At 42.8% G+C, this 14,654-nt stretch overlaps 1 protein-coding gene across 3 annotated transcripts in view; it reads right to left on the reverse strand.

Annotated features, from left to right (window-relative positions):
- The window catches only part of MET (MET proto-oncogene, receptor tyrosine kinase), a 111,646-nt gene that overhangs the window by 53,061 nt on the left and 43,931 nt on the right, over positions 1-14,654 (reverse strand). For all 3 annotated transcript variants that reach the window (XM_033098972.1, XM_033098969.1, XM_033098970.1), the window contains exon 3: positions 1,957-2,148. In XM_033098972.1, coding sequence (XP_032954863.1) covers positions 1,957-2,148 — 192 coding nt within the window. The remainder of the gene's footprint in view (positions 1-1,956; positions 2,149-14,654) is intronic.

Raw genomic sequence — 14,654 nt, forward strand, 5'->3', positions numbered from 1 at the left:
TTAAAAAAAATCAGTGATACTAGTACTTTTCATAAATAAGCATCTACTTGTTCCTTCTTTTTATCTTTAATGTTTTGGATGCACAGGTAATGGGCATAATATAGCTTCTTCTATGAAAATGCTGCGAGACAAGAATAAAACATTTGCCACAGCGTTTCTGTTCTAATGAGCCTGATACACGACATAACACTTGGGTGGAGGACTCTGTCACACAGCAGAATTTACTCAGTGATTAAAGCAACCTATCTGAAAATGGGATTTTGTAAGAACTGTAGAATCTGGAAATAGGCCAGGAACCTTTTGATGTAAGAAAGTGTCAGACCTAAAGTGACTGTAGAAAGCTTATTAATATGGAACTGGATTGGCAAGGTAATAGACAATTTTAAAAAAAAGAAAAGCAGAAATAACGATACAGGGAAACAAATCGACATAGCGAACACTTTGGGAATGCAATAGATGTTAGCTTCTTTCATCCTCTTCCAATTATTTTGGAATTCTGTAGAATAACATCAACGTAAACTGAGAAAAAACCCCACATAAACACAACATAATACCACACATTTTACAAGGATAATAGATGCGGCCATATTTCAAATATGTTCAAGTGCTTGTTTGTGTGGGTGGGGACTGGGCACTCCTCCTTCAGAGCTGAGGAGTTTAGGACAGAATTAAATGGTCTGAGGTGGGTATATAAAAACATTAGGCTGGGAACCGGAGGGACGGGGGAGAAAAAGCTTCGTTAACTGTGACCCATGGGAGGAGGGGACTGAGTGTGGGAATATTTAGATAACAGGGTCTATATGATTCACTTTAAGCTAGGAAGGATTTATTGACATGTTTTAGGCCCGAAAAAATTCCACCATGCCCACTAGTATAAGAAAAACATGATTTAAAATGTGGCAATTATCAACATGCAGACTGCTATAAAGACAGTGGTAATTTTAAAAAATATGTTTGCAAAAGAATACTGAAAAAGGATGTAGAGCCAGGCAAGTCAGAAGAAAACATCATCCTCAACTGGTTCACTACAAGTCATCGTCTGACTAGGGTGTAAATTATATCAGATACTTATGAAACGAGCATCACTTTTTAAAAGAGACTTCTAGTCTTTGTAGGAATTCAGCCTTTCCACAGTATTATTAAAATACAAGTTGTGACTAATACAAGAAAATACAAGAATCACAATAGATGCCATTGTGATTCTGCATTAGTTAAGAATCTGATGAGGGACTGATGTTGAAAGCACTACACCGTAACTATTAAAGCAGTAAAAGAGCCAACACAAGAGCATTTTAATCTCGGCAAAGTGCTATGATTCTTGTATCTAGGAAACACAACTTCTGAAATGTGAACTTTTATTGGATGGAAATACTGTTGCTATCCATTAAAAGCATTTCTTAACAAAATCCAGATTTTTTTTCAGTATTTGAACTTCTTTGTATCTGGCCCCATCGTTTTGCAGAATCAGGAGAGTTGAAGTTACAATGGGATTTTGATGATAACGTCCCTTCCTAACTGCTGCCAACATTTCTCAGTGATGTGAATGTTTCTTCTCATGGAGAGGCGCGGTTCACACAATAGCTTTCCTTTGATCTGAAGCTTCCCTTGAAATAGGAAAACATCGCCTGGAAGTGCTTTAATTGTTTCATTTTATTTTCCAATCATGTGATAGAAATCATGAATGGAAAGGGGAAAAAAAACCCCAACAAACCATTTTTGGCAAAGGAATGAAAAGCAACCACATTTAAATCGAAAGCTTCAAGAATTTAACAAAAATAGGCCATTGACTTCATAAAACGTAAACCAGCCTTCTTTGTTTGGCTTTTAGTTTTGTCTCTAGCTTCTATTATGATCCCCACTTTACAATATTTGCAAGTATTTTACTGCAAAAACAAAAACCAATTAAGTGCAGGCTACCAGATGAAACTGACATGGCCGCGCTCAGAAAGCGCTTACCTGCATGAAGCGGCCCTCCGACGTCCCGAGGTTGGCGATGGTGAGGTCGCCTGCAATGAACGTCGACACAGATGTCAGGAGGACTCGATTGAACTGGCCCATGAATAAGTCGACCCGCTGCAAAGCGGTGGTGAACTCCGTCCGATACTCATCACTGCGCACTTCACAGCCTGATGGAATTCTCAGAAGTGTCTGGAATAAAATATGGTCCTAGAATTAATGTGAGCAAGCTGGTAAGAAACGTTTTGGTGTGTCTTTTCAGAGCTTAGAGGGGGATGGCAGGGAGAACTGTGCCAACAGAGATGGCCAGAGGCATTCCCAGGGACCTAAGTGGCTCCAGCATCGTCAGGCACCTTCGCACGTGTGTGGTCTCTGAGCTGGGGCAAACCATACCGTCCTGGTTCGAACCACGGTTCACCCCGTGCTGAAAGATGGAGCTTAGCTGGTGCAATTGAAAGGAAAATAAAGCTGTAAATGTCTCAGCCCTTGACATAAAGATAATGCTTCTTAGCAGGCAAGTCCAATGAGATGAATTTTACCTGGAATAGTCCTAAACGTTAGAGTCACATGGGGACAATATATTTTAACATATGTGCCTGTGTGCGGGGCGGGGAGTGTAGCAGTGCTGATGGGTCATTCCGGGGGAGGCTCCAGGGTACAAACCCCAGGCCCGAGTGTGCGCATCCCATCCCAAATCCAATCTGGGATCTGGTGCTCATTTACTTCCTGGAGTCCTGTAATCTGTCTCCATCTGTGAAATTCATGTTACCTCTGTTTCAGCTCCCCCATCTGTAAAATTGAGAGCATTATAGGAGTGTGCCTACCTTAGAGAAAGAACTGCTGTAAAGATGAAATGAGCTGGTTCCTAGAAATCTCTAACAACAGAACCCAGCGTGCAAAGAACACAGTACCACCTACGTATTTGTCATCATTACGTGAAAGGCTCAAAAAATGCCAAAGTTGAATATCAAATACATCAGTAACCAATGCACTAAAAGGCAATCACCACTCAATCAGGTGTTTGTGCTTTAGCTTCAGTGTTGAATGGAAGGATTTTAGAAAATATTGTTAGTAACGTGTGACAGTTACGCGCTGTGGGTCCTCTCTCCTCCTTGACACTCGAGTCTCCCACTTTCCCTTCTGCCTTCTGGCTGCAGTGTCTGTGTCTCTTTCGCAGGACTGCTGGCTCTTTCTACTCTCCTGGGGCGATCAGTCTCTCCAGTGCCGTTTGGTGATATTTAGTTGACACCTTTGTACCTCCAGGCTACCCCTCAGCTCTGAGCGGACTGTGCCTACATTACACCATGAAATCTGCTCGCAGATATCTCAAAGACCTCAGGTCAACATGGCCACCGTAGAAACCACAGCCTTCCCCTGTTCCACCAGGTGCAAAGTCAGAAACCTAAGTGTCAGCCCTGACTCTCCCCATATACCATCCATTACCAAGTCCCTTCAGTATCTCCTGGGCCCATCCAGATGTCTCTTCTCCACATCAACTTTCATCCAAGCTGTCCCAGCCCTTTCCTGGGCCACTACAATGGCCTCCTTAGTGGACCTGTCACACCCAATCTTGTCTAATCTCTTTCCAGATCCAGTCTCTAGAGTGCAGCCAGATTTTCTGTATAAAACATAAATCTCTTCACGTCACTCTGTTTAAAACCCTTAATATGTCTCCCGTTGCTCTTAGCATAAAGGACAAAAATGTCCACAGGACCCGTGGGGCCCTGCACTATCTGGATCCTGACCCGCTTCTCCAGACTCGCCCTGCACCCACTCTCCTGTGTCCCCTGAGCCCCAGGGAGCTGGCCGCTTTTCAGTTCTCCAGATACGCCACGTGTCCTCCCATCGTGGGGTCTCTGCATACCATGCCCTTTGCCTGAAATGCTCCTTTCACCTCCATGCACCTTGAACCGCGATGCCTCCTTCAGATCTCAGCTTGTCATCATTTGCACAGGAGGTCTGTCCTGACCCCAATATCTAGGTCAAATCCTTCTTACTATTATGTATCATGTAACATATGTATTATGTTATAGCACTTGTTACAGCTGCAACTGCTATTTGGTTGTATGATTATATGGCCGACGTCAGACTTCTCCAAGTGGCTGCCTGGGATCAGGGAGCCTGCATGTTCACTGCTGCAATTGCTTAGAGTAGATGAAATATCACACACAATAAACCTTCGGTAAATATTAATTCAATGAATGAACAAGTGAATCAGCTATAGGTAGCTGGGAAATGAGTGTGGAGATATGAACCAATATTACTAAAGTTATCATTTTCAGGAATAGAGGTAGCTAAGAGTTTATAAGGGACAAATAGAGTGTATGGTTCCTGACAAGAGAGTTTTGAATTGATAAATTTGGGGCAGATAACATGGAGTAAGAAGGAAATGAAGGCTCACTTGGAAGAGAAAGAGAAAAAAAATTCATTGTTGTACATCTTTGTGTATAATTACAACTCCAGAAAAGGATTTGAAAATTAGATATGCTCTATTATTATCCTACTATAGCAATTAGAAAATTGTCATACTATATTTCAAACCAACTTAGTTTAAGAACAAATTGAAATACAAACTTTAGTTATCCTTACATAAAATAATCTTCTCCTTAAGGTCAAACTTCTGTCACATGGACTGCAAAAGTCTTACATCTATTGACTTTTATGTTCAAAAATCACCTAAAATGCTGTTTTATATAGCAACTCTGTCTTCATTTTAAATGGTGATAAATTAGCAAACGGAATCTCTGAGATGCTAAACCTACTGACTCATAATTAATGAAATGTTTTAGTTCTAGACATTTATTTTGATATATCAATGACTGCTATTTTGCTATTTAATTAGGAGCTTTTTTTCACCAAAGTACTATAGATTACTCTGAGGAGTAGCAGATAACTGAGATGTACCAGCAATTCAATAGTAACCAATTGATTGGTAATTAAGTTTCTATTGGTGATCAATCATCCATTTCGCAGAGATAGCCAGAACTAAGGGAATCTGCTTAAAGGATTCTAAATCAAAGGCCATCGCAAGTATTCTGTTAAAGAGGTGACTCTTTTCAGGATCAGTTTCTGTGGTTATTTTGTTCCTTCTCTTGCTTGATCTTAGTCTTTTTTTCTATATCTGGGTGGCATCCTGGGAACTTTAAAGCCTCAAACTTGACCTTGAGTTCGGTGCTGACAGAGATGTGATGAATTCATTGGGATATGAAACAGTTTGCTGTGTGTGGAGTCGTCTTTGACTGTAAACTAGTAGCAGCCTTTTATCAACAAGAGACTAGGAATTGTTTTATTCATCTTTTACTCCCCACGGTGTTTCGTGCCCAGCACACGATCCGTAGTTAACCACAGCTTGCTGAGAAATGAGGGCATCCGTGAAGTAATCAGACTTATGGCCCCTCTGCCCCACAGCTCGCTCTGTGGTCTGCTTTGCTGACCAGGGCCAACACGAGCATGAGGTGAGCTAGATCTGTGTCTGTCAACCTGCAGGGACTCACTAGTGTTTTTCAACTGAAGGAAGAGCAACACGACCAGAACTTTAGACGCTTGTTTCCTCACGTGTGAGGCATAAATGCAGAACTCTGCATCAGAGTTAAAGAAGCGTTTATATTGTGCACCTCAAGACTTCCCCTTCAGCAAGTGGTAAGGTCTCCAAATGGTACCTCCTCAGTGACTGCTGAGATGAAGTTATGTCTCTCTTTGGCCCCCAAACAAAGTCCTAAGTATAGGAACATTGCATGATGTTGGAAGAGGACCTACAGAACTTGATTTTGAAAAACTGTATTTTGGAGCTCCAAACCAAATATTTCATCAGGTTCAGGTGACATTCCTAAGTCAGGGGACCCCGACCATTTTCTTTTTCATTTTCTCCTCAACAGATCTGCAGGAGATGGGTAGGGCCATTAGCTTCCAGGAAAAGCTAACATTCCAGGGTTGACTGCAGGAGAGGGGACGACTCCTTGCCTCTTCCTGTTGAGAATCCTGATAAACTCGACCACTGGGGTCAGGGTGGCAGAAACTGGCTCCCAGAGCTGCATGCTGTCTTTGAGCTCGGACAGTAGAACTTTAACTATTAGAGAGCCTCGGTTCCAGCTCTCAGCAACGCAAAGATAAAGCGCTGTGCAAATGCGACTAAATCTCAGCCTGAGGAACCGTGTCCCTTAGAGACAATGAGTGAAGGCGTTTGCTGCTTGTTTGTACAGGAAAGCTGGGGGGGGGGGGAGGGGGTGTCTTCACAGTGCTTCAGACAAAGTTAGCTCTTGGCTGTGGCGTTTGCGGTGAGGCTGGGTCCAGCTGGAAAAGCAACTACAGACCTGCTGCCAGGGGTCTCCTTGCCACTCTGACTTCCCTCAAAGGCATGAGGTCTGTAAGCCGGGCTGGTGGAAGCAGTTCTCTGATATGGCAGCTGCTTGGGGCACCACAGAGGTTTCACCCCAGCACTAGTTGGGAAGCCAGACTAACGCTATCCCTTTAGTAACAAAGGGAGGAAGAAGGAAGGAAGGAAGGAAGGGAGGGAGGGAGGAAATCTATCTTTTTCCTGCACCTACACTGTGCCAGGCACCGAGGTGGGCATTTTCCCATACAGCCAGACTCTCAGCAGCCCCGGGAGCTGTCATTACACTCAGTTTTCAGGAGGAGGAGACTCACCGGGCCCAAGGTGCGGCCACAGTGCCCGGGCACGCTAGAACTGACACTGGGGTTTAGTTCGCCCTGATTTTCATGGTCATGAATTTCTTTTGCTACTGCATACTATTCTGGGCAAAGTTCTGAGAATTGCACAATTGAAACAGTGGAAAGGGCCTTGGAGACCATCTTATTCCAGCCCCTAATTTATTGTGTGAGAAACTGAAAGTCAGGAAAGTTGTTACTGTCAGAGTTGGAACCATTAAACAAAAGTTTACCATTTAACATAAAAAACCTATAGCTCTTGAAAGTAGGAAATGTAGATTCACCCATCTCTGATTCCTTTGCTGAGAGAAAGGCTGGAATTAATCATTATTTTCTGGATAATGGCACAGAGATGACCACTAGCATTTTGGATTGTTCTAATCAGCTTTGCTATCAAATTTACCTGATTTTATTACCTATTTTGTTAATTAACATTAGTCTGTTTCCATCCAGGTAACTTAAACATTTCAGTCATTACTTCTTTCTCTAGCATTTCCCACATCCCACCAGGTGTGAAATCCCACTAAACCCCTTCCATGCAGTGTCTCTCCTGTCAGCTCCCCGGCCACACCTAGCCCCAGGCTAGGTGTTTCTTCTGTCTCCCATCTCATCTGCCCTGAAGCAGTTATGAGTTGTCACTCCCGTCTTCAAACCTCAGTTGCTGCCCAAAGGCCTAGAGGAAATGTCTAAATTCCTTAGCAGGGCCTGCCTTGACTTACATTTTTAGACTTTTTTCCATTAAGATAAAAGGTCAGGTGACCGTCTAAGATGCCAAATGAATCTCAAGAGTGGCTCTGACACATGACCCTCCAAGTCCTGGATTGTCGCATTTGCTCTGGCAGTTGATGTCCCACCTCCAGGTAGGTCACAGACACCCACTTCTTGCTCAGGTCAACCTGAAACCTGACTCTCTGCAAAGTCTCTGTTTATAAGGTCCTTTGAATGACAGAAGTAACATGTTTTAATGAGTGAGGGAGGGGACATAGTGACAAAGAATGAGTGGATAGTATAAGGATACAGGAAGACACCACATAGCTTGATATTTGAGTCAAGAGGGGAAAAGAAATAAGAAAAACAAATTCTCCCAATACATTGTTTAGGCAGAGACGCTTGTGTGGTACAGCTATACACAAGGGAAAGATGAACCAACACTGCATGACAGTTGTTCATCCACTTCTCTGGGGTGGAGAGGGCATCTGACTGGGGTGGGACACACAGTGCCTTCACAGACCTGCTAACGTTCTCTTTTTAAAGCCCAGTGGTAGAGAAATCAGTATGGGTTTAATTTTTCATACACACACAGAACAATACATATGTATAGCACGTGATTCTTTTGTGTATATGGATATATTTTAATAAATTTTAAAGAAAACAATGAATAAATGGGAAGTGAGAAAGTGGAGAGAGCGTATCTTGCACTTCTCCCTACCCCAAGTTCTGGACGTCCTAAGCAGGTTTAAACATTCACGGTCTATCTCAGCTTGTAGGAGGTCCCAATAATGTTAAATAAGTTCTGCAGAGCGGTCGTAGTTTTCAAAGTACATTACTTCATTGGATCCTCTCAAGTTTGTGGGCTGGGCTTGTTATGATCATCGTATTTCTATATATGAAGAAACTGAGGTTCAGAGAGTTGTCAATAAACACCACAGCTTGAATCCTAGTTGTTGGTTTCAAATCCTATATTCCTTACCCTGCATCATGCTCTTATTTACAAGCTCCTACACTATTTCTGCGACAAACCCACGCTCCGGGGCTGGTCTAAGACCCGGGAGAGAAAAGAAGCGAGCACCCGACAGGACTGGTTCCACCCCAGCCAGGATCTGATGAGTTGCATGACCTCAGGCAAATCATTTGAGCTCTCTGGGTCTGAGTATTATTTTACTATTACTTAACAAACATGTACTCATAGTATTCACAATGTGTCACTGTTCTAAGCACTTTCCAAATATTAATTTACTGAATCCTCATAACAGTCCCGGGAGGAAACTGAAGCACTGCGTGGTTATATAACCAGCACCTGCAGAACCAGGACCAGACCTCGGCCACCTGACCCCAGGGTCTTCACTCCAGTACCAGGCTACGTGCTTGTCTGTACAGCACGGGGTTGGGTGAGCTGACCTCAAAGTTCCCTTCCAGCTCTTTCAAGCAATGGGTCTATGGAGGGCTTCCCAAAGCCTCCCCTGAGCTTGGGATCACTGCACTGCCACCAGCCCGCAGCCGGAACAAATGAGTGCTCAGGATGTTCAAGATATCATGAGGAAACAGTCCCCCAACCACCAGAGGTTATTCCAAAACACAGATTCTGGATACATGTGTCTATTCTATAAGAAGTTTAGAAAAGCATTTATTTTTTTCAAGGTTTATCCCATATTAAAATAATTATACAATGTCAACTCTGAGAACCAATGATAAACAACCTGTTTTTTTTTTTTTTTAATTTTTAAAACTTGTTACAAATTGTTTCCTTAACTCAAAAGCTTAAATAGTGTCAGAGGCCTAAATATAAAGTGTGATCAAACAATATGGTGAATGTTGAAATAAAACAAACAAACAAACAAAACTTACGGTAAAACACACACTGTCATTAATCCCTCCCACTTCAAATACACTTATCCCATCATTCTGGCCACTTTCTGAAACAGTTCTGGAAGTCCTCTTTCATGAGTGTCTTCAGTTGTGCTGTCATGGCTGCCGCGATGTCCTCTATCATTTTGACTTTGGGGAAGAGCCAGAAGTCACATGGGCCAGATCCAGTGAATTAGGTGGATGAGGACACACCGTAATATTTTTATTTGACAGAAATTGTGGTATACCAGAAGTGACATGTGACACAGAGTGTTTTCATGATGGAGGATGAAACCATTTGCCCATTTCATGTTAATGCACTGTTCGTAATCCATGATTTACGGCACACTTTAAAACACACCTTCTCTCAACTGTAGCTCCCCCATGACTGAGTGCACCGAACAAGCAGAAACTTGTCATGCACGTTTACTAAAGTTCGACCTGCTGCTTCTGGTAGTGAAGATCCCTGCTTTTCTGTTGGATGGCACATGGCAGTTGCATTCACAGTATGTTTTGATCACAATGGAAAGGCTCCATGTCACACATCGCTTCTGGCGTATGGCAATTTCTACCAAATAAAAACATTATGGTGTGTCCTCATCCACCTTATTCACTGAATCTGGCCCATGTGACTTCTGACTCTTCCCCAGAGTAAAAATGATTCAGGACATTGAGGCAGCCACGATAGCGCAACTAAAGACACTCATGAAAGAGAACTTCCAGACCTGCTTCAAAAAGGGCAAGAACGATGGGATAAGTGTGTTCAAAATGGGGGGGGGGGATTTTGAGAGGGATTAATGGCAATGTGTCTTTTACTGTAATAATTTTTTTATTTAAACATTTACTGTAACTTTTGATCACACCTCGTAATAAGAATTACTCTACATTTTGTAAGCCTTGAAATAATACTTTAATTATTCTAGTCTTTCTTTGCCTTTTCATGAATACTTGCCAGACTTTTTTACTTGATTCAGACATATACCTGTTTTATAAAAAGAAAACTGTATTTGATTCAAAATGTTTCCCTTAATTAACATTATGATTCATGCAGTGAATATGCAATTACATTTAATTCAGTATAATTAAGGATGTGATATATTTAAAATAGTGATTCTTTTAATTGATCTATAGGACAGATTTAGCTCATCTATAGATAATTTAAATCAGTCTTGCAGATAGAATTTTTTAAACGTACTGTCTTGTAAAATCTTTACCAGTTCACTCATACCAGTTCACTCACACCAGCTCTCTTCCCTCCTTGCCCATGACTAAATTAACAGAAGTAATTTAACATAAACTTTATTCATAATTATACTTTGTACAGACTCTATGGACATGTAGTTATGGCTTTCAGGGGCATACACATTTCAAAATGGAAAAGCCCTCTTTGCCCAGGGCTTTTCATGTAGTTGGCTAAAATCTCAACTGCTTTAATTTCAGGAATTCCACTTAGCATATTTATCTAAATTTTATGTATGTGCTCTCTTCTCTTTACTAAGTGGGACTGGGAGAGAGGTGGTCTGGAACCGACAACAGGCGGAGGCATAGAGCTTTGAACTTCAGTGTCAGGTTATGTTTCTTTCAGAGCTATTTTTAACTTCTCTGAGTCTGTACTCAAATGTCTAAGATAATCAACATTGAAGCCTGATTCTTTGTAAAATGCAGAAGAGTCAGCTCTCTTGGGCAGACTGTTAGGGTGCTGTGGTCAAACCCTGAGAATCTGATTAGGTTGCTTTCTGTTATGAAGAAGACTCAGCCGGATGATGTACAGTTTAAAAGAAAGATCCTTCCTCAATAGTTCTGCTGCCACAAACTCCCCTTGAAGTAATCCTGTCTCACAGCTTCACCAGCCATGGGGTTCATGACAACCTCAGAGCTCAGAGTTCTAGCTGGGGAGGAGAGCTGGGGAACAGTTAAAGAAGAGTTGATTCGTCTCTGGGAAGGCAGAAAGGGCATCCTTTCTGGCTATGTGTTCATCCTCATAAGGCCACGAATGTAGTACAACTAGGCGTCTGGCCAGCCAGCTGCTGGCCCAACACTGCTGACTCACGAGGTGATGGATGCCGCCTCGTGGTGATGACCTAACTCCACACACCCAGTGGCATTCTCTCTTCTGAGGACCAGCCCTGTCTCTGCAACTGCCTTCAGGCCAAGTTTAAATATACCATCGATGACATTCAAGCTCATTGTTTGTCTTTCCGAACTGACTCCTTCTTCTAGCTTCCTATTTCTATATGGCATCAATAGCTACCTTCATCCTCAGTGTGAGGTCTCAGCCATCTTTGACTCTTCCTTTTATTGTTTATCTACACAGTGATATACTTTTTTAAAAACTGAATTAAAGGAAATCTAGAACTTGGCCTTTTACAGTCTGATTTCCTTGATTCCAGAATCTCTTTCCTCAGTGCCACCTCTACAAATATTTAGTGTAATGTTCCCCAAGCACCTTCTTCATCATGCCCAGTGGTAATCCCCCTGGCCTAGCGGACAGGCCTAGTGGAGAGGAGCATGGGATCCGGGTGGCCCTGCCCTGACCAGCTGTTCAGACTTAGAGAAGATACTCACATCTCCACGCCTCAGGTCTTCACTTGTAAATGGAAAAACACATACCTACTAACACAATTGTTTTAAGGTCTAAATGAAAGGAATGCAGTGACAACACTTATATTGAAGGGTTACTTCCTTCATTCATCTCGTCCTTCAAAAATATTTAAGACCTTACTAGGTTGACTAGTGTCCACCCCAACGACTGATATTCACTTGGAACTTCAGAAGGTGATCTTACTTAGAAAGGCTCTTTGCTATGTAATTCGTTAAGAATCTTGAGATAAAATCACCCTGGACTCAGTGTGAACCTAAGTCCACAGACTGCTACCTTTACAGGAAAAGGAGAGGTCACGTAGACACACCCAGGAAAGAACGGGGAGAGACCGAAGTGATGCTGCTACAACCCAAGGCATGCCTGGGGTCACCAAAACTGCAGGAGGAAAGAAAGTTCTTCCCTGGAGCATTCAGAGACAGCATAAGTTTGGCTGACACCGTAATTTCAAACGCTGGCCTCCAGACTGCGTGAGAATAAATTTCTGTTGTTTTAAGCCACAGAGTTTGTGGTGATTTGTTATGGCAGCCCCAGGAAACTAATACAAACCCATACCATGTGGCAGATAGTGTTCTGGGTGCTGGAAGGATACAGCAGTAAACAAAAGACTCAGTGCCTGGCCTTGTGCAACTTGAATAGTTATTATTAATATCACTGTTGTTGGTCTAGCGATTCCTCAGAACGCCGGGAAGGATAAAGTCCAGGGTTCTCATTATTTAGGTTAACAAGCCTCGGGTTCTTCATCTGTTAAATAGAAACCCTCATACCTATCAAATAGAATTACTTACAGCAAGTGAGGTTGGCTGGGTTATCTGTCCACTATTCATTTTCACTATCTTCTAAAGCAGGTGGGCGCCCTTCTTTTACAGAGGGCGAGGTAGCAAGTATGTTAGGCTTGGGGTACCAGACGCTCTATGGAACATATGTTGGTTCGTGTGTTATTTTCTAACCCTTTCAAAATTTAAAAACCGTTCGTAACTTGCTGGATGCACAGACACAGGCCACAGGGTGCCAGCCCTGGCAATGCTTCTACCAACAGCCCGTCAGTGGCACATCATGCACACTGCGAGGGGAGAGATAAGACACGCAAAACAGCTAATTCATAAGGCAAAGGACCAAGAACTAGCTGACAGATCGGTCCTGAAAACGTTGGTACAGGGAGCAGATGCTGTAGGATGCGGAAAAGGGTAAGACCCCTATGGCTGGAGAGGCTCACGTGGGGCGAGGTGGGGCCAGGTCTCGACAGAAGCTGGATTATTGAAGAGGAAAGAGAAATAGTTGGCGCAGAGTATGTTTCATGTATATGTGTTACGGGTTTCCACACATGTGTACAAATGCATTTATATATAAATGACACGGATACACATCCATTCGAGGTCTGTCATGTAGCTCCTCTCGAGGTATCCTCAGGGTTCAGAAGACAGAGTTCTCCAATGGGAGGAGCTTTGGAATTCTAAGAGTTAAAACGTTTGCTTCTGTAGCATCACTTGCTAAGGTGAGTCAGATCTAAGGCAGACCAAGTTCATGTGGTTTCGGTTAGCAGCCTTCCGTCACATCCAGGAGTGACAGACTGATTCATCGGGAAAGTTGCTCCAAGTGAGGCAGATCTTAGTGTGTAGAGGTTTTCTGCTTTTCTCTATTTCGTGAACAGACACAAATTTTAATGTACTTACTCACAGGAGTATGAGAGACACTCAAAGACAGCACACGGACTTCCGTACACTAACGATAACACAGAAGCAGCTCTCCCTGTCAGTGACAAGAGCCATCCACACCTGCTGATGTGCCTAAGTGTCACACTCCATAGAAATGGGCTGATGAATGCCTTAGCAGAGGCCAGGAGAGGTGAAAGACGGATGAAGCCCGAGTCCTTCACCTGGGCCCCAGCATACTGTTTAAAGCCATGACTGCGTTCCAGTCTGCCACCTCTTATCCCTCCTTCCATCTTTCCACTGTGCAGTGAGACTCTACTAACCTTCTCCCCTGGCACCTGACTAAAACCGCTTATCAGAAGCCTCCATTTGTGGGCCGTGCTTCTCACTGGCCAAAGTCCCTGAGGCCCTTCCCAAACTTGCTTCTAATCTTATTGCATCTACATCGAGACCAAGCTCAAGGAAGTCTCTCTCTGCACCAAGCATGCTCTTCGTGCCTCTGAGTGCTCCCTTTGGATTTTAACCATGTGGCCACAGGAAGGCTGGTATTTAAAACACCTTCACCCTAACCAACTTCTTTTCTTTAACCAATCATTATTTTCAACTTGAAATCAGAGATTGGCGGTCAAGAGTGAAAATCTGTGGACTCCAAATGCAGACTTCATGGGGGTGGGGACACCTCTGCTGGAATATCACCCCAAGTTATTGCCTCGAGTCCCTCATACAGACAGTGTCACCCACTCAAAGGGGGAGCTCAGTGGACAAGCTCCAGAAAGTCTTACGGAGCAGAGACACTGCTCCTCCGTCTTTTTCCTATTAATGGCGTGTGTTTTCCCAGTTTTATTTACAAAGCTTGGAATGCCTGTCTGTTCACCTCTCTATCTTCATCTTTCCTTCTCCTCTTTGTTCTCTGATCCATCTTCATTCCACACTGGTGGATGGAGGAGGGTGTGTGTGTGTGTATGTGTGTGTGCGTGTGTGTGAATTTATTCAGTTGCTAATTTAACTTTTGGGAACTCCTCAATTCCATATATTAGTTTTTAGAGATTTGGAGGAGAGATTTAAAAACTGTTTTATCTAAAAATTATTTTTACTAATCAGTATTTTATTACATTATTTGAAATATGGGGGCTTGGTCATAATTATTCACTCAATTGATAAACACATATTTTGTTCAAGCTATTGTGTCAGGTAATGGGGATGTGGAGATAAAAGTC

Source organism: Rhinolophus ferrumequinum, chromosome 26 (assembly GCF_004115265.2).
Source record: "Rhinolophus ferrumequinum isolate MPI-CBG mRhiFer1 chromosome 26, mRhiFer1_v1.p, whole genome shotgun sequence".
NCBI lineage: Eukaryota > Metazoa > Chordata > Mammalia > Chiroptera > Rhinolophidae > Rhinolophus > Rhinolophus ferrumequinum.